The sequence below is a fragment of the Apteryx rowi genome, unplaced genomic scaffold (assembly GCF_003343035.1).
Source record: "Apteryx rowi isolate R43461 unplaced genomic scaffold, aptRow1 scaffold_704, whole genome shotgun sequence".
In the NCBI taxonomy this organism is placed as follows: Eukaryota; Metazoa; Chordata; class Aves; order Apterygiformes; family Apterygidae; genus Apteryx; species Apteryx rowi.
Window position 1 is genome coordinate 69,570 of NW_020450988.1, and position 20,258 is coordinate 89,827.

At 41.3% G+C, this 20,258-nt stretch overlaps 1 protein-coding gene across 7 annotated transcripts in view; it reads left to right on the plus strand.

Moving 5' to 3' along the window:
- Positions 1–20,258, plus strand: part of CUBN (cubilin) — a 155,866-nt gene that overhangs the window by 11,186 nt on the left and 124,422 nt on the right. For all 7 annotated transcript variants that reach the window (XR_003256944.1, XM_026087135.1, XM_026087136.1 and 4 more), the window contains 13 exons: positions 631–732; positions 1,657–1,760; positions 5,271–5,397; positions 6,831–6,999; positions 7,814–7,945; positions 8,885–8,980; positions 9,551–9,672; positions 11,787–11,973; positions 13,726–13,844; positions 15,225–15,459; positions 16,836–17,017; positions 17,813–17,975; positions 18,178–18,368. Coding sequence is in view for 6 of the 7 variants with exons in the window: in XM_026087135.1 (XP_025942920.1) it covers positions 631–732; positions 1,657–1,760; positions 5,271–5,397; positions 6,831–6,999; positions 7,814–7,945; positions 8,885–8,980; positions 9,551–9,672; positions 11,787–11,973; positions 13,726–13,844; positions 15,225–15,459; positions 16,836–17,017; positions 17,813–17,975; positions 18,178–18,368 (1,929 nt within the window). In the remaining variant the exon portion in view is untranslated. The remainder of the gene's footprint in view (positions 1–630; positions 733–1,656; positions 1,761–5,270; positions 5,398–6,830; positions 7,000–7,813; positions 7,946–8,884; positions 8,981–9,550; positions 9,673–11,786; positions 11,974–13,725; positions 13,845–15,224; positions 15,460–16,835; positions 17,018–17,812; positions 17,976–18,177; positions 18,369–20,258) is intronic.

Here is a 20,258-nt window from a genome sequence, read left to right on the forward strand (position 1 = left end):
GTGGTAACAGGAGGTTAAAAAAAAGTCAAGATTTATAGAGGAGGTGAAATGCCTTCCTACAAAATATAAACTGTGTAGGAGCCTGCATTCCTTAAAGGAAAAACAGTTGCAGAATCAAGAATAACAGCCAGATACTAAGAAAAAATAAATTCTTCCCTCACTGATCTGTCAAGATGAAGACTTGAGAATTAAAACTGGATTTTTTCATTGTACTGGAAATATCTCCTTTTCAGCTGAGCTTGTGACAAAAGCACAGCTACAGCTGCCAGTACAGGAAATCAAGAAGACAAGATMATCCTGCATCTAGAACCACAAACACTCTGCCATTGAGGAACTGTCTCTATTAATGGTTACTTCTTACAGAGCTTTCCTCTTCGCAGTGTTTGCAGTTGGCCATCCTGTGTAAAGTGAATCATATTAATCATTATTTTGTGCAGATATGAGCAAAACAGGTCAAAACCTTTGCAAACCCACCTGGCTAAAAAAGAAAATGAAAGCAAAAAACAAACAGCAAAAAAGAAAAATGAAAAAATGAAAAAAGAAAGAAAAGTTTTGTCGTGGAAATCAATGCTAATGAAACCCTACATAACCTCAAGGAACCTCATTTCCTGCTCTTTACCTGGGTTTCAGACTATCCGAAGGAAAGCGTGCAGTAGCAACCCCTGTCAGAACTCAGGGACCTGCGTAACCTTGCTGGATGGTTTCTTTTGCCTCTGTCCCAGCAACTGGCAGGTGAGTCTTTAGCTTCCTTGAATACACAATATGTATTTTGACTGTAAGCTTAATCCTGGCTTAGAGCAATTGTGGCAAAGCGTATCTTTTTAAGATTGCTCAGGACCAAGTGAGACATATTGAACAGCAAAGTAGCTGTATCAGACTCATCATTTGGTTTAAGTGCAGCACATTTTCTTCTCAAAAATATCAATATATCAAAAAACCCAAGCTCAAACCAGTGGCCAGGCCTTGCACTGTTAAACCTGGGTGTTCCGTGAAGTCAGTGATGTTGTAGCAGTTTCCACAACAGAAAATTTGTCTTTCCCTTTTGCTGAGCAGAATGAACTGAACTGCAACTTGCTCTTGATCTTATGCGAAGATATAGAAAGAATGGGGGAAAGGTAGGCTGTTTATTCAAGAAATAAAACAAATGTGGGTGTAAGTAATCAATCCCGTTCTGAGTTTTTGAAATTCAAAGACTTTAATGGCAAAGGCCTTAATGGTGCTTGAGCATGCATTTGGAGATTGAAAAGTTCTATCTTTCTCTCAAATGCGCTCAACCTTGAAAGTTGTCCCAGCAAAATTTGGGTCAAAATTGCTGTGCTTTCGGTTTTAATAAAACAGCATCTTCTAAAAAAGCAGTTTGCCAGAAAGTTTTCTGAGCCATTTGCTAGGAAGTTGGAAAGTACAGGGGATGATAGTACTATGATGTCCATATGCTTTCTACAAACATCTGAAATATTTTATCCCTCGTTTGACTGATACCTAGGGTCACAAACACAGCTGAACAATAGAGTTTTGTTTTAATGTTTTATAAGGGAAACTGTGTTGATAGCAGCCCATGGTTTATATATCTTTGGAAATGATATTAAACATTAGCTTCATGGTTTGCTTCATTTCTCAGTTATTTGGAAAATAAACTGGTTTTCCATTTCGTCTTAGGGCCTGCTCTGTTCAGTGGATGTTAATGAATGCCAGATTTATGCTGGAACAGCATTAGGCTGCCAGAATGGAGCTACATGTGTGAACACACCAGGCAGCTATAGGTAACTTTTCAAAACTATACATAAAAATCCTATCTAAAATACTCTGCTATATTTATACCGACTATTGCATCTGCAGTACAAGTTCTAGGCACAATATTTATCTAATATTGATGCACTGTGATCCCTTTCAGTCTTAGAGCACAAAATTCTTAATACCTTGTACACCCAACCCTACCAGACACAGAACGCTCTCTGAAACATTTGCCTCTGAGAGGCAACACAAAAAAGAGCAGAAAGGACTAGGTTTATTAGATATCCATGCTGGGAATGGAGGCTGCAAATTGGAGCCTGGCCCAGGTGATCTTGGTCTCCACCTTAATGGAGAGCTACTGAGCCAGCATTGTGGACAAGGAGGTGAGATGCAGCATGCTGGCCTCTAACCAGCACACCCCACTGTGCTGACCCACAGCAGGATTATCATCTCTCCGTTATCACCTAGCCCTTGAGACAGATGGCAGCGAGGAGATGGTGGAGGTGAGCAGGAGCGGAGCTTTGTCCCTGGCAAAGGCTTTCAGTTGCTGGAAACCTACTGAAAATACGGGCACTCTTGCTCAGTGGCATTCCCAGCACACCATGTAACTCTACAAAATGCCTTCACCCCCTCCAAAAATACAGGCGCTGCTGAGACTGTAGCAGAGCAAACAGTACCCCATGCTGTCAGGAAGAAAGGAGAAACGCTGCCTGCAGCTGGCTGGCGATGGGGGATGCTTGGGGTGCCCATGTACGGGCCCCCGGGGACATGAGGTCCCTGGGGCCTATCCTGCTCTGGCTATGCCCATCCTCAGCGCAGTCCTTATTCAGCTTTTTGGGGGGACATGCTCTTGTTTACAGGGCACACTGGCCTGAATGTTCTGCATCTTATTTTCCATAGTGGCAAATAATCTGGTAAATAAATAACTTTCTGATATAATACAAAGCTCTCCCTGTGCAATGGGAACAAGCAGGCTGGATAGCATGCCACCGCTTTCTGCAAAGCGTTTTGTCCTCAGTTTCAGCATGAAAATCTTAGCCCCCACAAATATTTGCTTGGCATAACACTGGCTTATAATGCTTTGTCAGTTCTTATAAGAACCTCGTAAGAGGGAAATTCTCATACAGTGCTCCTCACATTTCAGCATTAACACAGAGCCTGCTGAGATGTTTCTTAATGCATGATGCTTCTTGTCAGCTTTTCTTTGATTTTAAAGGAGGTTTCTAGCATGCTTGCAGCTGTAGCCAACACAGACATTTGTCAAGGAAACTACGCACAAAGCAACCTATCTTTACTTGTTGTTTCTTACTGGGCTCAGTAATGTGGCATATAGGTGCATGACTAAATTAAGGTCTGAGAAAGCAAAACTTTCTCACAAGTGTTGCCATTGTGTTAGTATAGTCATGATTCCTCAAAATTAGTATGGACTGCATGTGAGTAAAATGGTGCTTTTTAGCTTTCGAGAGCACTCAGAGGTAACTGAAGGCCAGGAGCAGCAGTGAATCAAAAGACAGTCAAATGGARGATACTGCAGTCTTCACTCCCTGCATGCCTTAAGCTCTAACTCAGGAAAGCACTGAAGCATGAGGAAAAAGAGCAGGTATTTAAATGCTTTCCAGAATCAGGACCTTAATAGGACATTGCATCATTTGGACCAAAGCTTGCAAAAGTCCCCATGTCCATCAGACTTCTGTGTCGTGCTCAGGATAACGGGGGCCTCAGCGTGACATAACTTTAGCAATAGGAGAGAACCAGGGCAGTGCTAAGCTGCAGCTGCAATTTGGCGAAAACTCCTTGGGGGACAATCTGCCTTATGAAGCTGTTCTCTAAGCAGTTTCAAGTGGGTAATAGATTAATCTTTACCAGACTAGGTGGGAGAGAGTGCCGTTTTCCTCCTCCTTAGGAACCACTTTAATTGCCTTGGTCTGTCCTTTGGAGTTGAACAAGAAGCTCTGAAGTGTACTTTGAACATACAAAGGTGATCTGGTTCCCTGACCTGTTGCCACTCTGCTTGTCCAGGTTGAACTGCTGCATCTGGGAGATGGTGTTGGCATATCTACAGACTCTAATAATAATAAACATGCTGTTTCCCAGTCCTGCAGACCACAGTTAAGCATTAAACTGTTGTGTTTTTTTTCAAGCCTAAGTTCATGGGGGTTGCTTGCCATGTGAGCAGTGTTTAGTAGCCTGCAATTGGCTTATCAAACTGATTTTTCAGCTGTACATGTGACAGCCAGCAGAAATACTGATGGCTTATTAATAAACTGCTCCAAGGTCCAGATCAGCTGCACTGGAATACTCTGATTCAAATTCTACAGATAAATACTTTTACAGAGTATTTTTCTTTAGCCAGCTTAACAGCAATTCAACAGGGGTGTGTAATTACCATATGTCTCTGTAAAGAGCAGATACCTCAGCACATACTTGCTTCCAGATAAGTATCTCACTTTCATTTTAATACCAAGCTAGCTAACTGATAGGAGGCTTTCCATAGGGTTTTCTCCCATTCAATTTGTTACATTTGAGAGAGCCTCAGATTTGGTCCATGTGGAAACAAAGGGCCAGAGAAAAGGGAAATGTTACTTGATGGCTCAGAAGCTTCACTGTGTATGTACAATGCTGTGAATAAGGTGTGCCCTAAAAATAACAACACATTTCAGCTGGCAGCCTGCAGGCCAAGTCCCTCCTGCAGGACGTATCCCTTCAGCCCATGAGTTTGTTCTCCCTACCTCCCCAGCCCCAAACGCCTCCTCTTCCCTGCCACACTCATCCAAAAACTTGACTGGCAGCTGCCACTTGCAGAGGTGGGAGTGCGAGGGTGCCCCAATCCCACAGCAGGCAGCAGAGCCTGCCCAGCCACACGTGCAGAGGAGGAAGGGACCCAGCTGTGCGATCTCCCAGATGAATGCCCTGCAGCAGCAAAGCTGCTGGAGGAGGAAAAGGCAACACCGCTTTCTCCTTTGGTGGCTTCTGTAGTTTGCACTGAGCCCTGCTTTGGTGGGGTGTGCTGGGAATGGCAACTGGCTTGAGTCACTTTGGAGAGATGAGTGGGGATGTTCTTAGGTTATAGGTGTTGAATAATCTTAGATATGAGATAAGCACCAGTCCTACTGATGCCAAGGCATTTCTGTGTATCACTAGAGGCAGCTGGTGTCATTTGAGGATCATAAACTAAAATGCAAAGTTTAGGTGCTCTCTGACTTACATTGGGAATTCCAGGTTCCCATTCTCCCTAAGTATCATGTTAGATATTTCCCTTTTTCTGGATCTGCACTTACGAATGTAACACAGGGCTGTGGATTCCCCTACGTGGCAGATACTCAGAGCTGTGCACGAGTCCTGTGTGATTCCTCAGTCTCTGCTGAACAGAGCCTTACCTCTGTGCATCGTTATTAATGGGGATTGTCAGTATTGCTACTCACACAGGGATTTTATGAGGATCAGCACATAAATAAAGAGTAGGCAGTACTATGGCAGTATGGGACCTGTGCTATGTATGTAGACAGCATTTTGATTTTCCTGTCTGCTTTCACCATTAGCTGCTCCTGTACTCCAGAAACCTACGGGCCTCACTGTGCCTCAAAATTCGATGACTGCCAGGGAAGATCTGAGACACTCTGTGAGCATGGCATCTGTGTAGATGCAGAGAGAGATCAGCCTAACATGGTAAGGAACAATGTATACGGCTCATCATACAGCACAGCAAGGAGAAGCAATGAATAATGCTGAGCACCACAAAGCTATGTAGCAAACACCATTGCTGAAAGACAGCAAGAAGTACCACCGTACAAAATAACCTAACCTCTCTGTTGTCCTAAGGACAGCAGAAAGAACTGCAAATGCCTTGTGTCTTGTTAGAGGTATTGTCACAGCATCAGATCTACTATTAAATCCATAGGGGGCTTTGGAATGTTCTTTGAATATTCAAAGTCTTATTAGAAACATAATATTGTTTGTGTTCATTATTTGGGGTTTTCAGTACTAAGTTGCTACAATATTTTTATTATCTAAATGATTGAGAAGGACAAACATCATGAACTATGGAACATTATTACTAGTGGCCTGGCAGCCACCAACATTACACAGCTGCTGTGCAGCTGCTGCTTGCGTTTGGTGCTCTGCACTCTCACTTTGACTCAGTCTCTGTTTGGGTTCGGGCCTGGGCTCTCCAGGTGTCTGCACTGGGTGGATGCTAGTGCACTCTTGAATGGCCCTCTGGAGCAAACCAGCTAATTCTTTTGGGGAAAAAATCTGGGTACAGGGTGTTTACTGCAAAGAGATGTGTGAAGATGTCAGCTTTGGCTCTTTCCACTCAGAGCAGCCCTCCAAAACTACCCCAGCAGGCCCTGTGTTCCTTAATGCTTCTATACACCCATGTCCCAGCCCAGGCACACCACACATGTTCTTGGTGCTCTGATATAAAATCATTCCTTCGATCAATTTGTTAAAGTCGTCACAATTCATCACTTCCTGTTTTCTTCCCATTTTTGTGGGAAAAGCTTTTCAAAAAGGTTCAGTGTTGACTCTGCTCCTATGACAGTCGATAATAAAACTCCCATTAGCTTTAATTWCAGCAAAGTTAGATAAATGCTGAAATCTGGCCATTAGTGAAGTTTACGAGAGATAAAATTGTTGCTCTCAAAGAAAATGTAGATTTGTAATTTATCAGCTCCACACATTACACAGATTACTGAACGATTCGCTTAAAAGAAAACAGCCAGACTGATTTCAGGTTGCTTACACTGATCTCCTTACCCTGGATACAAAGCAAGTTGATAATTTTTAAATTATTTTTAGGTACAGTTTATAAGTGCTGTTCATTCTTCTCTGAAAGATTTGAGGTAAATTACAGGTTTCTTTTATGAATATAATGAATCAGCCTGTTGTTCCTGCCATAATCTAAATAGTTTAATTCAGAGGAAGAAATACTCTGAGAAAACAACTTAAAAACAGAATGTGCAAATCATGTAGTGCTCTGAAAGCTTTCCTGCAATTAGCTATCATTCAGAAGACATTAAAAAAAAAAAGCTTCCTCTGGCCTTTTTCTTGGTCATTTTTCTAACCATCTTAAACACATAACATGATGTTTGCCATGGCAGCCCAAGTACCGCTGTGTCTGTGATGCGGGCTGGATGTCGCCTCTGGGCAGCCCTGCCTGCAGTGCCGATGTGGACGAATGCAGCCTCCCAAACCGCCCATGCTCGCAGAATCCGTCCGTGCAGTGCCACAACACGCCTGGCTCCTACACGTGTGGGCCCTGCCCCGCAGGTAGCGTGTTCTTCCATGTCCTCGCTCAGGGGCAGGTGGCAGCAGGCAGTCCTGCTTGTATTTCATAAGCACAGACTCCAGATCCACGTGGAGTAACTGGATAAGATGCTTTGGTCTGTACTCTAGAGAATAAATGTCAACAGGTTGTGTCTTATCTAGCTAACATAGGCAGTGGGGTCTAGCACGTGACTTATCCCATCCCAAGGTGAACATCTTAATAGGCCCGACAAACTGCATTCTTAAAGCGTACATTTCTTTCCACTGACTTTAATGGGAGCGTAGGATGACTAGATTGGGGGTAGGTAGGATGAATCCTACTCACTATGTTTAGGGCTACCTCCATGTCTGTATACCCACTGCCCTAAGGCATAACTAACACTTTAATAGACCCTTCAAGCCTTAAAATCTATGACTAATCTTCCTGAGTCAGGTAGGTAGCGTCTGTAAGAGGTGAATATGAGGATTTGAAGTATTTAGTCAGAGTTAGAATGAGCCTTTGCTGCAAATTGTACATGCATGTGCTAAGTCAGAATTGCCTTATCTTTAGGTAAAAGTGTGTTTGGTCCTGGAATATCCAGAATACAGTTAAAATAAAGGGTTCTCTCACACACCTCCTCCCTATTGTGTTTGTAACCTGTTTTCTAGACCAGCTTTAATTTGCATCAGTTAGGAGAGGAACAGTTCTTATTCACTTGTGTTATTGAAGTGAAATTCAAAAGTAGTATCTTTCTATGCTAAGAAAGATATGGTCAAAGAAGAAAAGGAAAAAGTCAGGCATTTTCCCTGTTAATGTCTCTCTTGTGCTTCTTTTTAGGATGGCAAGGAAATGGCTACAGTTGCCAAGACATTGATGAATGTGAAAATAATAATGGAGGCTGCTCAACAGCACCAATGGTTCAATGTATCAACACAATGGGATCCTTCCACTGTGGACTCTGTCCACCAGGTAAAATAATGGGATTTATGTTGATAAAATCACGGCCTTGCTTAAAAGATGTAGATTCAGCACATTTGAGCCTATGTTTCATGGTATAGTTAAGAAGTTGTAGTTTGTTTTTACATAAAAAAGTACCATAGGCTCAAAGCAATACTATAATATAGGACCCAGAGTCTCTCTCTGAATGCTGCCTAAGGAAGCAGCATTTCCACTGCAGTGCAGATAGAACAGTGGAAGTGGCAATTTATGTCTATATAATTTGTGGTTTATTGATTAAAATGCTTTGTGAGATGCATGCTATCAATGGTAGAAATACTAGCAAAAAAAAGTGTTTCTAATTGACCTCCTCTACTTTAAATGGCAATAGACTGCAGCTCGTGAAAGTACTGAGCGCTGAGCGCTGAAGGGCTGTCACCACGCCGGATGTGTGGCCTCAGCAGAGCTGTGGGGTGGACTCTGGGCCAGGCCCTGAGGAGCAGTGCTGCAGTGCCAGGGTCCTGGTGAGCCCCGCAGCAGAGCGGCTCCGTGTTTGAGAGCTGCCGGCAGCCCTGGCTGCTGCAGCCATCCTGCTGTGCCGACACGGCTGGGTGCCGGAGCCCAGGGCAGGCAGCACACTGCGGCTGACACCTGAGCTCCTACGGCCTCACCCTGACCTCACCTGTATTTGGTAGTATCAATGTATTTTATACACACACACACAGATATAATATATAATACACTGCTTTTCTAAAATGGAGTAAGGATTCAGTTAAGATCAGAATTCACTCCTGCAGTGTAGGAACCACAATAAATATGCCACATTTTACTCCAGTGGTTATCCTGACTTTTTAACTGTAGAAGACTGATTTCACACCATACACCAGTGTGTTTCTCACCATATGATTGTTTTGCTGTTGATCTCAGAGAACATGGTTTTTTACAGACTAACTAAGATTTTACTCTGAACAGGTTATGAGGGAGATGGACAAACATGTACCCAGGTTGATATCTGCTCAATAAGTAATGGAGGGTGCCATCCTTTGGCAGCTTGTACCCCTGGTCCAGGTATGGTGCCTTCTTAAGGACTGTAAGTAATATCAGTGTGAATCTTGAAGAGGGTTTGATTAGACTGTACCCACTTTGTAGCAACATATTTATATTGCAGCCCCTTCTCCACAGTCAGTTTTGCCTTACCCAAGGGAAAGTACAGGCAGGCCAGCTAAAACTGGCAGGCCTTTGCATAGACACTGACAGCAACACATTCAGGCTCCACCATCTGGGAACTGCAGATTCCCTCACATAGATGTGGAGATTTTCACCATTTCCCTTCTATGTGGTTTTGCAGTTTCAGCTGCCTTTACCATTCTTCTCCATTTCGCAAATACCCTTTAACTGCTTCCACCACTTCCTGCAAAGCTAACCTTGGGCTCTCAGGTACCCACAGCAAAGCAACGCTAGCGATCTTTTCATGGTCAAACTGGACACTGACTGGGGAAGGTACCAAAAGAAAAAATAACTTAAAATTATATAAAGGCTCTGCTTCAAAATGTGAAGGACCTTCACTGACAAGGTTGGCATTGTCATTGTAACAAGGACTAAAATAGTTACTGTATCTCTTTTGTCTCATCTCCCAAGGGGCAATGCCATTTTGTTCCTGCACGCTTGGGTACACTGGGAGTGGATATGGGCCAAACGGGTGCTCCCCTCTCAGTGATATCTGTCAGCTGCAAAACCCTTGCGCAAATGGGCAGTGTTTGGTAAGTGCTGGACCCTTCATAGTTGGAGACAATGTGATGTGGATATAACCACTAACACCAAGGACACTGGTGGAACTGAAATCTGAGTGCAGACACATCAAAGATAATGAGGCAAGGTCAGTGGGGAACAAGGAATCAACCAACATATCTGGTGAAATTAGAGGAGTTTCTGGAGTTTCTGGGCACACAAGGCATTTCTTCATGTCTGGAGTAGAGGTAGCAATCTTAGGCACTAATGAGCAGGCTGCCACTAATGAGCTGGAGAGGTAGCTGGGACCCCAGGGCAGCGGCAGGATGCTGGTAGGGAGAGCTGATGAATGGCTGTCCCTGGTGGGACAGGGAAGCAATTTACCACCTTGGACCATGGAGGAGTTACCCACAGTAATAAAACCAACATGTCTGATGACCCCCAGATCTAGTACAGTTATGTGTTTCTGTTCTTCTTTTCATCTTTCTGTTTTTCTGTTCATCTTCTGAGAGTCCTGCTTGAGTCTCAGGCTGTGTATATGGACACAGAGGGGTGGCTTCATGGGAACTGGTTGTATTCCCACTGGTGGCTGAGCATTTCTTTCCTGCACTGATTGGTGGTGTGAATTCATTCTCATGCATAGCGACTGTTTAGTTTGTCCCCATAGACTCTGTGAAGGCTTGTCTCCCTGAATAGGTGTGCTGCGTCCAGGGAAGTCCACACTGCTGACCTGGGGATTTTGATAATTCTATCGTGGAGGATATTTATTACGATGGTTTTGGAGATACGTTAGCAAATGTTAAATTTGTTGTTCCAGTAGAGTCTCATCCTGTTTGTCGACATTTGTCTGCAGATATCCTCTTTTGATGATCCTGTAAGGCAGGGGGAAAGTGGGGCATATTATACATCATCTYCCCCTTCTCCCACCTTCTGTGTGAATGGAGATGATCTCCTCCTCCCCACTCCACCCCTCACCAGCACCCCTCATCCTCTCTTCCATAGGCACCTATTGTCTTTCCTCTCAGATATTGAAGGAGTCTTCTGTGCCCAGGACTCATCTGCTTTTTCTGACTATATCAGTCAGTCTAATAAAAGATATGACCGCTTCCCGCAAACGTTTCCTAACACACAACCTTAGACTGTCATGACCACAACACTACTACTTAAAGATAATGAGGTAGTCAGATACTCCAGTAATGGGACTACAGAAGTATATAATTAAATAGAGGAACAGAAAAACTATATTTGGCCAGCATAATGACAGATGTAATGTTAATTAAATATCAGGCAATCCAGATCAGAAGGCACCTTTTTATCTTCTAAAGCACCATTCTAGCCATAAATTAAATATACAGAAAAAAGACTTTTCCATCATAGTGAAAATGTCTGTTCAGGACCCAGAGGGTGTGAACACAGAATGGGAAAGGAAAGAGTAGGGAATATCATACATTGATTTTATGGCATCAAAGGTGGGATTGTTAGCACATACCTTGAAATACCATGTTCTGCTTTTCCTGTAAAAAAATAAGAAATATAAGGAAAGAGGACATAAGAAATTAGAACAATTAGAGATATGGAAAGACTTGCTTATAAGGAGAAGTAGTAAAGGTTGAGACAAAAGAAAATGTAAGGAAGGAAAAAGAGAAATACAGAATAAGTAATAACAGAGAAGGCAATGAAAATGTTCCTGTTTAATATCCCTCGGGGTGAGAAGGCAAGTACCAGCCAATGTAACTGAAATGTAGACTTCCCAGAGAACAGGCTCAAAATGATTTATAAACTACTGTTATCTTGGCTTGTTATTTGTAAAGTTTAGATAATCGGATTGATTTGTTTCTAGGGTGATCATTTCAAAGCCAAGCAAACAGTTTTATGAATGGCTAAATAAATACAGATTCTGACTTTTTAAAAAGTAATTTGAAATGGCTCTGCAAAGAAATAACTTAATAGAAAAAGCAGAGCTACATAATCTGGTTAAGCTTTGGGTTTATTTTAGTATTCACCAATTACCATCAAGACCATTAAATGCCAAATGATTTATTTCTTTGCTCTGAAATCTCCACATAAAACAAATAAACAACAGTCTTTCTGATTCCTTTAGATGATCCATGTTTGCTGAGTTTATTGCATTTGTTTATACCTGCAGGCAATGATTTCCGGATATTTCTGTGTGTGCAATGGGGGCTGGATGGGCCCTAACTGCACAGAGAATATCGATGAGTGTGCTAGCAACCCGTGCCAGAACGGGGGGAGCTGCACCGATGGGGTCGGCGGGTACTCGTGTGAGTGCACCAGTGCCTGGACGGGGCCGCAGTGCCAGCATGCCCAGCACGGTACGGCGGGGAGTCCTCCGCTGCGGAGACGGGCACCAGGCTCCCGCGAGCCCGTGCTCCACGTGGGTCGGCACCAGGTCGGAATGGAAAACTTAGAGTAGTGGAGCACAGGTCCCGATCCAAAGTCCCCGGGGACAGAGTTTGGTCAAAGTGCCCTTGTTGAACAGTAAGAGCCTGACACCGAGGCCAGGTTGAAGGCCTTCACTAGACCCAGACATCCTAAAATCAGATTTCTGTTCCCAAGAAGCGATCTTCCAAATCCTGAATGTTTCAACACTAAGCCAAATGGGAGAGATGATTTGATAGGAGAGCAGATTTACAGGAGAATACAATATTATTTCTGTTTTGGGCATACTGTTTCTTCTGTTCATTGCAAAGCTGAAAGGTCCTGACATTTTTTGTTGACGTGAAAAGCCAGAAAAGGTTTACAAACAGAAATGTAATGAAAGAAATGTTACCTGTGAAGCTGGGGGACTTGGAGTTTTATAAAGTGACTACAAGGTCCTGCCTTTAGCATTATTTCTCAACATCATTTTTTTGTTTGCTTGCTTTTTTGGGTTTTTTTGTTTTTTTTTTTGTCACAAATTTTAATTAAACAAGGTCAGGATAGCATTCCAGTGGGTGTCCCTGTGGCATCCATCTGTCAGATGGCTCGTATTTATTGCAGGTTGCTGTGAAGAAAGCACATTATTAATTTTGCACAGAATACAGAATATACCTTTCATCAAGCCACTGTGAAATCTGTTCTGTTTTACAGCTATTTCAGGTTCCTTCCTATTTTCTTCTAATTTCTAATCAATAATTTTTTATTATTAAGCATATATATGTGGAAAAAGTAATTTTTTAACTATTCATAAGAGAAAGGATAGAAAGCCAGTTTCTGTCCAGTGAGAAATTTTAATGTATCAACCTTTGTTTTAGTTCCTAATCAAGGGGAAAAAATAAATTTTATGACATGATAGTTCTGAATCTGATTCAGAAATGGTGAGGTATTTTGGGTCGACATTTCAAACAAAATTATATTTTTTACCATTCCCCGAGCCCAAATATTTCATTTCAGATTGCTGAGGAGAACTGAATATTTCATTAGCATCTGTTGAGTGTTAAACTGCAGCTGCTTGTTTTATGTCTGTATCTTCATTGTATTTTGGGCACTTTACAGCCATATTTTTCCCTAGCAGTTTAGGATTCCCACTCCACAGCTCCCATTCATCAGATGGCTCAGTGAGAGAAGAGACCAGGGTATATCAGAAGCAATGTTGTCGGGCCCAGAAATCTGATCCTAAAGGATAAATAGGACTATGAAACATTTGAAGAATAACTGCTATGATACACCACTCTTGATAAAGACAACTTTATATTATGTTAGGTTCAAAATATTATTTCAGTGTAGGTGAAAAATTGGAATATTTCAATTTAGAGCTAGCTTTCTGGAAACAAACTACTTTATTGACATCTTCCTGAGACAGAAAATCTTTTGTCAGAATTTTGACAGAATTCACATATTCCACTTGAAAAATCTTTATTCTTCTTCCAGGAACTACTTTTCCCTGAAAGAGTAATTTTGCTCATTTTTCCTTTGGTGTCATTCCACTTTAGAGGAAATCCTAAGAAGAGTCCTTTATAAAAGTATCTTTCACCCTTGTTTTAAATGTTTAGCAAGCCAAAGCTATGTTAGAAAGTTTGGTTTTATTTCAGTCTATAYAGTGATAGCACTAATTAATTAATTTAATTTAATCTCTCTTCCTGCAGTTTGTGGAGGATACCTTTCGGGCTCCAGAGGGACTTTCAGTTACCCTAACAACCCAAGCAGCCAGTGGTATGATAATAGAGTCAGCTGCGCTTGGGTTATTCGAACGAATCCCAACAAGGTAAAATAGAGCTCAGGTTAAAGAAACCCTCACTCTGTGGGACCCCTCAGCTCACTGGAGCAAACACAGCTGTCCTCATGCCACATATTCCAATATCACGATCCAACCCCCTCGGAATAAAGAACTTTGCAAAAAGAATAAGTTTTAAGTTCTTATGAGCCTTCAGATTCCTTAGCCTAAGAATTTGCCTGGGTCCTGTTTTCAAGTTTTTCAAGCTTTTTTGCTGAAGGTTAGAATTTATTTATTCCTACAATCACTGCCTCCAAAAATAAGACCTTAAGAAAACACACCAAGTGACTGGAGATTTCTAATAAATTTGTGAGAGTTGACATCACCTACCACCACCTATAGAAGCCGTGTCTTACACAGCTTTAGACTGTGAATGGCTGCATGAGAAACACTGTGCAGTTGGTTCATGGGTTGTGACCTCCAGAGCAATTTTCTGTTTCTGATTTCTGAGCCCCTGCAAGGCAGAATGCTGAATTCATATAGTCAATGACTTTGTGCAATGAAAAGTATTTGATTTTTTTAAGGATTAATTTTTAAATGTTATACTCAAATGTATATTTTGATGCTGATTTGCAATTAACATTTCTACTTGGGTTATAACTAACAACTATAAAACATGTTATTCACCCTTTAGCATGGGACTTCTTACTTGGGATCTAAATGTTTGATCTATTTTTGACATTGCAAGGGAATGAATTAAGTAGTTCTATAAACCGCTGGTGGTTTATACGCATTATATGCTGTAATACATACTGTATAAACTGTTAGTGGTTGACACAGCATTATATGCATGTGACAGATCCTCCGCTTGAAGTCTGAGAGCCATCAATGTCTTCAGCAGAGCTATATTTGAGCACATCAGTGGGGGATCTGAACTTATGTAAAGCTGTGTATGCCACTATTTGTCTAGAGTGGGTTTATAAGACACAAAATTGATATGCACAAAAAAATCATTTCATTTTTAATTCCTGTGACAATATTTCAACCATGGAAAGGTTGAGAAATTTTAACTATCTCACATGAGAAAACACCATGGGAAACCCCGAATAAAATATTTGATTCTCTATTTCAAGCCTTTCACACTGTAGTATATAGCACACACAGGCAAATGGTAATAATTATTAATTTATAGGAAGAATGTTCTTTCCAGACAAGCCCCCAGTCCAAAATCTTTCCTACTTTCTTGTGTTTTGACCTTTGAGATTCTGTAATATCTTCTTCTATCCTGGATCTTTTCAGGTAATGGCTCCAAAGTTTGTGGATGCTCACAACTATATGAACAAGTATACCTGCTTTGTGCAGAGTTACTGCATAAAGAGTATCTCAGCAGACAGAAAAAGACTGATTTCATATTTTGCTACTTCCTGTTAGATTCTGCATATTAGTTTCCCATTCTTCCAACTGGAGGCAAGTAATGATTGCAACTCCGACTTCCTTCAAATCCATGATGGGGCGTCAGCATCAGCACACATGCTGGGGAAATACTGTGGCTCCTCGCCTCCTGCAGAGCTTTCCAGTTCCCACCACTCCCTGTATTTTTGGTTCTATTCAGACCACACCATTACGGCTGGAGGTTTCACCGTTCAGTGGGAATCTCAGGATCCTGGTAAGTTTGATGTAATCTCAGGTAATTTAGCATGTTCACTGCTGTGGAGCAAAATGAATGATTTATTTTCCTCATTAGGAAAAATCAGTAGCAGTAGGACAGTATTTTACTAATGAGTGAGGTTGAAATGTTAACTTGTGTTATTTTTAGATGTTAAAACTCCGACTTTAGGCCTCTGCTTGAATAATTTTCTGCTGGTATCTTACCTTAGCTTTTAAGGCTGCTTTATGCTTCTTGTGAGGAATCCCCCAAAGTGCATGCATTCCTGGAGTTATTGTTCTTTTAATTAATCCTCTTTTCTCTCAGAAGTAACTGGTATTTTGAGCAGGCAAGTTACACTTTTTTTTGCCTTTTACAGTTTACAAGGTGCTCAAGAGGATACACTATGCTTTCACACACGATAGTATCAGATTACTTGGAATTTGATTTTAAATGATCTGTGAGATTTTTGGTATGATTTACTGTAGTTTAATGCCCTAATTCTTGACAGCACCACATATGTGTTTCTCCCAGGAGGCTTGACAGCACATTTCTTGAGATAAACCCCAAATCATCTTGTGCAATATGAAATTCACTTTAATGCACTCTATATTGTCTAGAAACAAAAATGTGCACGATTTGAGTTCTGTCTTGAAGGAACCATAGAGAAAGTATAGAAAACTCAGGGGGGAAACCGTTTCTCAATTTCCATGTGCATTGAAGTGCTCTTTTAAAGTTATTCTTTCTTTTTTTTCTCTTTCAATTGATGTTATAAGATGGGTGATTACAGGTAGATGAATGAAGATACTGAAAAGTGAAAGCAGATCTTCTGAAAGACAGAAAACAGAGAGGGAGAGGTATAGATGTGACTAAACTAGCTATGCCTTAGGTATAATACACAAGTCTCCCCTAACATTACCCAACTGTTCATGGAGAGGGATTTTCTTTTACTCTAAGTACATAAAATAGCCTTTCCTGCAATTAAAAGTATTTTTTTTTTAAATGAGAACGGTCTTATGCGAGGGCAAAACATAGAGACTAGGTTTATAAAGTATAGAAATTCTGATTAATTTTGTAAATCTAATCCAAAACACCGGGCATTTCTAAATTAAATGGTTTTGATCATTCTCCTACTGATATTTCCATTATAACTATGAAAGAATTTTTCTTTTGCTGTGCAGATTAGGAAATATTTGGGGATTTGCTTTTATTACTGAGTTGTAGAATTAATTATAAAATTTAAAGAAAGAAGTAACTTCTTTGTTTGTTTGATTGTTTTTTCTGAATTTACTCTGGCTCCTAAATTGCTACCTAATTTTGACACTAAAGGACAGTTCAACTTTTGACTTGACATGAAGTATTAAAAACTGTGTTGTGTGGTATTTCTTTTCGTTTAGAATGTGGTGGTGAACTGACAGATACTTATGGCTCAATTAGCTCTCCAGGATACCCAGGTAACTATCCTATTAACAGAGACTGTTTCTGGACCATCTCAACCAATCCCGGCCTCCTCGTCACATTTGCTTTTGGCACACTAAGCCTAGAACACCATGAAAATTGCAGCTATGACCACCTAGAGGTAAAGCTTCTTTGTGAATTATGATGACATTTTATGGCAATGTAATTGCAGAACAAGATATTTCAAAACTTTTTTCTATGTACAGAAGAGGAACGTTTGAAAATTAAATCCTGTGTTGAAATGTTCATTTGTACTTACTTATTCCAGTCATGGAGGCACACTCAGACACAGGCAGAACAACAGAAAGTGGATGAATATTGCTCCACTGAAGTCAGTGGAAGTCTTGCCACTAAAGAGGATGGGATTCAGGCCAAATACCTGTTGGGAAGCTTTCCCTTTCTTACAAAGTCCAGTCCCCAAACTCCTAGTTGAATGGCTACCCACAGAGAATTCATCAGCCAAAGGAAAACTATTAGAGAAATGGATCTAAGATTAATAGGCTCTTATTATACCACCATCGTGAGCTTTGGGGTTTTTCTCAAGTACAAATTGACCGTTATGGAATTCACAAATGCCCAATTATAGAAACGAGAAAATGGTTTAGAATAGGATGTTCTTCAAAATTGGGCACTGCAGAGGATGATTTCAGGAAAACAGTATAGTAGWAGATCTCCTGATATTTTCTTTCCCTCTCACAAAAACCTTAATGATCTCTCCTAGGATCACCATCACAGTTCTGCCAGTGGGTCTGTTTCTTGCTCCCTGTGTGTTTGGGGGAAATTTTCTATCAGCTTTCCCTCCACTCACCATCCACAATATCTCCTGGGGCCCCTTAAGATAATTTTAAAAATGTTGGTACTGTCCACAGTTGGTATATATCTATTAATCCTAAATGCTGATTTATCATTTTGTTAGATTCGAGATGGTCTCCTTCCACAAGACCCAGCCCTCGGTAAATACTGTAGCACTGGCTCTCCACCCCCGCTCCAAACCACTGGCCCGTATGCATGGGTTCACTTTCACTCTGATGACTCAACTACTGATAAAGGCTTTCACATCGTCTATACGACATCACCTGGTAAGTTAAATTCAGCATTAAACTTTGGACTGGGACATTTCCATGATATAGCCAACAAGACATGAATGGATGTGATAAACACCTGCAATTTAATAATACAGGAAGCCTCTTTGATTTGCAGCTATTGTACAGAGGCAGCCTAAACTGAAAGACTTATGATACTTGTGAATATCTCAACTAATTTTCTTTTTTCTTAATATAGCAGATACAAATTGTGGAGGAAATTACACAGATAGCGAAGGGGTTATCATGTCCCCTTTCTGGCCTAACCCTTATATTAACAACCGACAATGTATCTACATTATCAGACAACCAGAGGATGAAAAAATATACCTCAACTTCACCCACATGGAGCTGGAGAGTCACACTGGTTGTTCATCGAATTATATTGAGGTGACTTTTCATAAGCAACTGATATGAAAGGTTGATTACATATGTGTACAAAACTATGCAGCATAATTTCTGCCTCACTGCAAAAATAGACATTAATCAAGGGAGTGAGAATACCAATTTAGTAGGGTCCAAAAGGCACAGAGTCTGAAAGAGCAGGACACTGCATTCAGACTGAATCAAAGATGACAGAAAAAGAAAATCAGTCTATCATTACACTAATCCTCAATCAGCTGTACTTGATTAATATGGAATTTAAACCTTTGGTGAATGCATACCCAATGCAAGCAAAATATAACTAATACCACAGCTACTGTGTAGCATTTTCTGGAGTCATGGTGTTATGCCCAAAATCTTGTTTATGGGCAAAAAGGAAGCACAGCTTATATATGTATATGTATACATATATATACACACAGAGATTATAAGAATTTATTGTTAGTATAATTGAAAAGATTCTAATTCAAGAATCATTATTAGTCTAGATCTAATTATTACAGAAAAAGAAGGAATAATAGTACAGCTAGAATACTTCTATACAGAAAAAGTAATAATAAAAATACAATTAAAATTGTAACACACCTCTTAGCTTCTATCTCTTTTTCCTGGAGTTGTGCTCACCCTTCCCTTGCTCCTCTGGCTCCTAAAGTCAGTCCTTTGGGGCTCCTGGAGAGGGTAACACTGTGAGTCCTCAGCCCCTGGAGTCCTTCGCTGGGAGGAATATGATGTTGATGTTGTCTAGGATCCACCTGAGGTCCTTTTTTATATGTTTACTAACACGCTTTTACACCTTGCTCTTTCTTCATTGGTCTTCAGCTCCATTTTACACTTGAATTTACTCTATATGGTGCCTTTTATGCATGCTAGAAGCTATTTCTTTGTTCTCTTTGTTCCTCCTAAGACCAGGCTTGTGCAGCTCCAGGTCTGCACTTCTTTAACTGACCCCGGGCGAGCTACGCGAGGGCGCCGCGCGGGCCGGGGAGGATAGGAACGGCCATGGGTCTCGGTGCAGAGCCGGTGCCCCTCCATTGCAGCCCCATGCCTGCTCTCCCGCGTGCGTCCAGGGCCCCCGCTCCCGCAGCCTCTGCTGCGAACTGGGCCTGGGCCCCTCTAACCGCACCAGTTTGTGCCTCCTGCTGCACAGAACAGCTGCTTGCTACTGCTGGCGCTAGAAAACTGTGGTTGCACCATACACAGATAAGCAGAAGTAAAACAAATTAGCCTTAGACACCTGGTCAATTAGCAGAACTGCTGTTGCAGCTAAACCAAGTAAAGGAAAGCTGCAGGCAGGTCAAGAAAAGTTCAAACAGAGCAAGTCTGATGAGTCTCAGGCCTGAGGCCTGGCAAATTCAGTACAGAATTTAAGCTTATGGCCTGTTACTAGCAATGGCAATACTGCATTATAGGGCTGCACAGTTACAATGGTAGTGTGGGTTTTGTTTTGTTTTGAATCTTTTTTGACCTAACTAGGAATAGGTTCCTGTGAGCTCAGTTTAGTTAAACTGTTTTTAAAAGATTTGTTATTGTATTAACATCGTTCCCTTCCCTCGTCCTCTAATTCAGAGACTTTGGTTGGAATGAAGTGTAATTAATTTCTGAAATGAGAGGGGAAGTGTGTTTAATGAAAACAGACAGCTTTTGTTTGTTTGGCCTGGCACTCCTCTTGCCTAATTGCTGGCAGAAAAGCAGCTAAATTCACAGCAGCCAGAGAAACAAAACCATTGCTGTTGAATACAATCAGTTGGTGTTAATTCAGCAAGGCATTTACCTTGTTGTTTGCTGATCAGTCACAAGCAGTTCGGTTTCCCTGTATTTCTTTCCGTCTTTCTCCCATCCTCCTCTTCTTCTTACCCGCTCGCTTGGATCTGCTCCATCCAGGGCAGAGAAATAGGG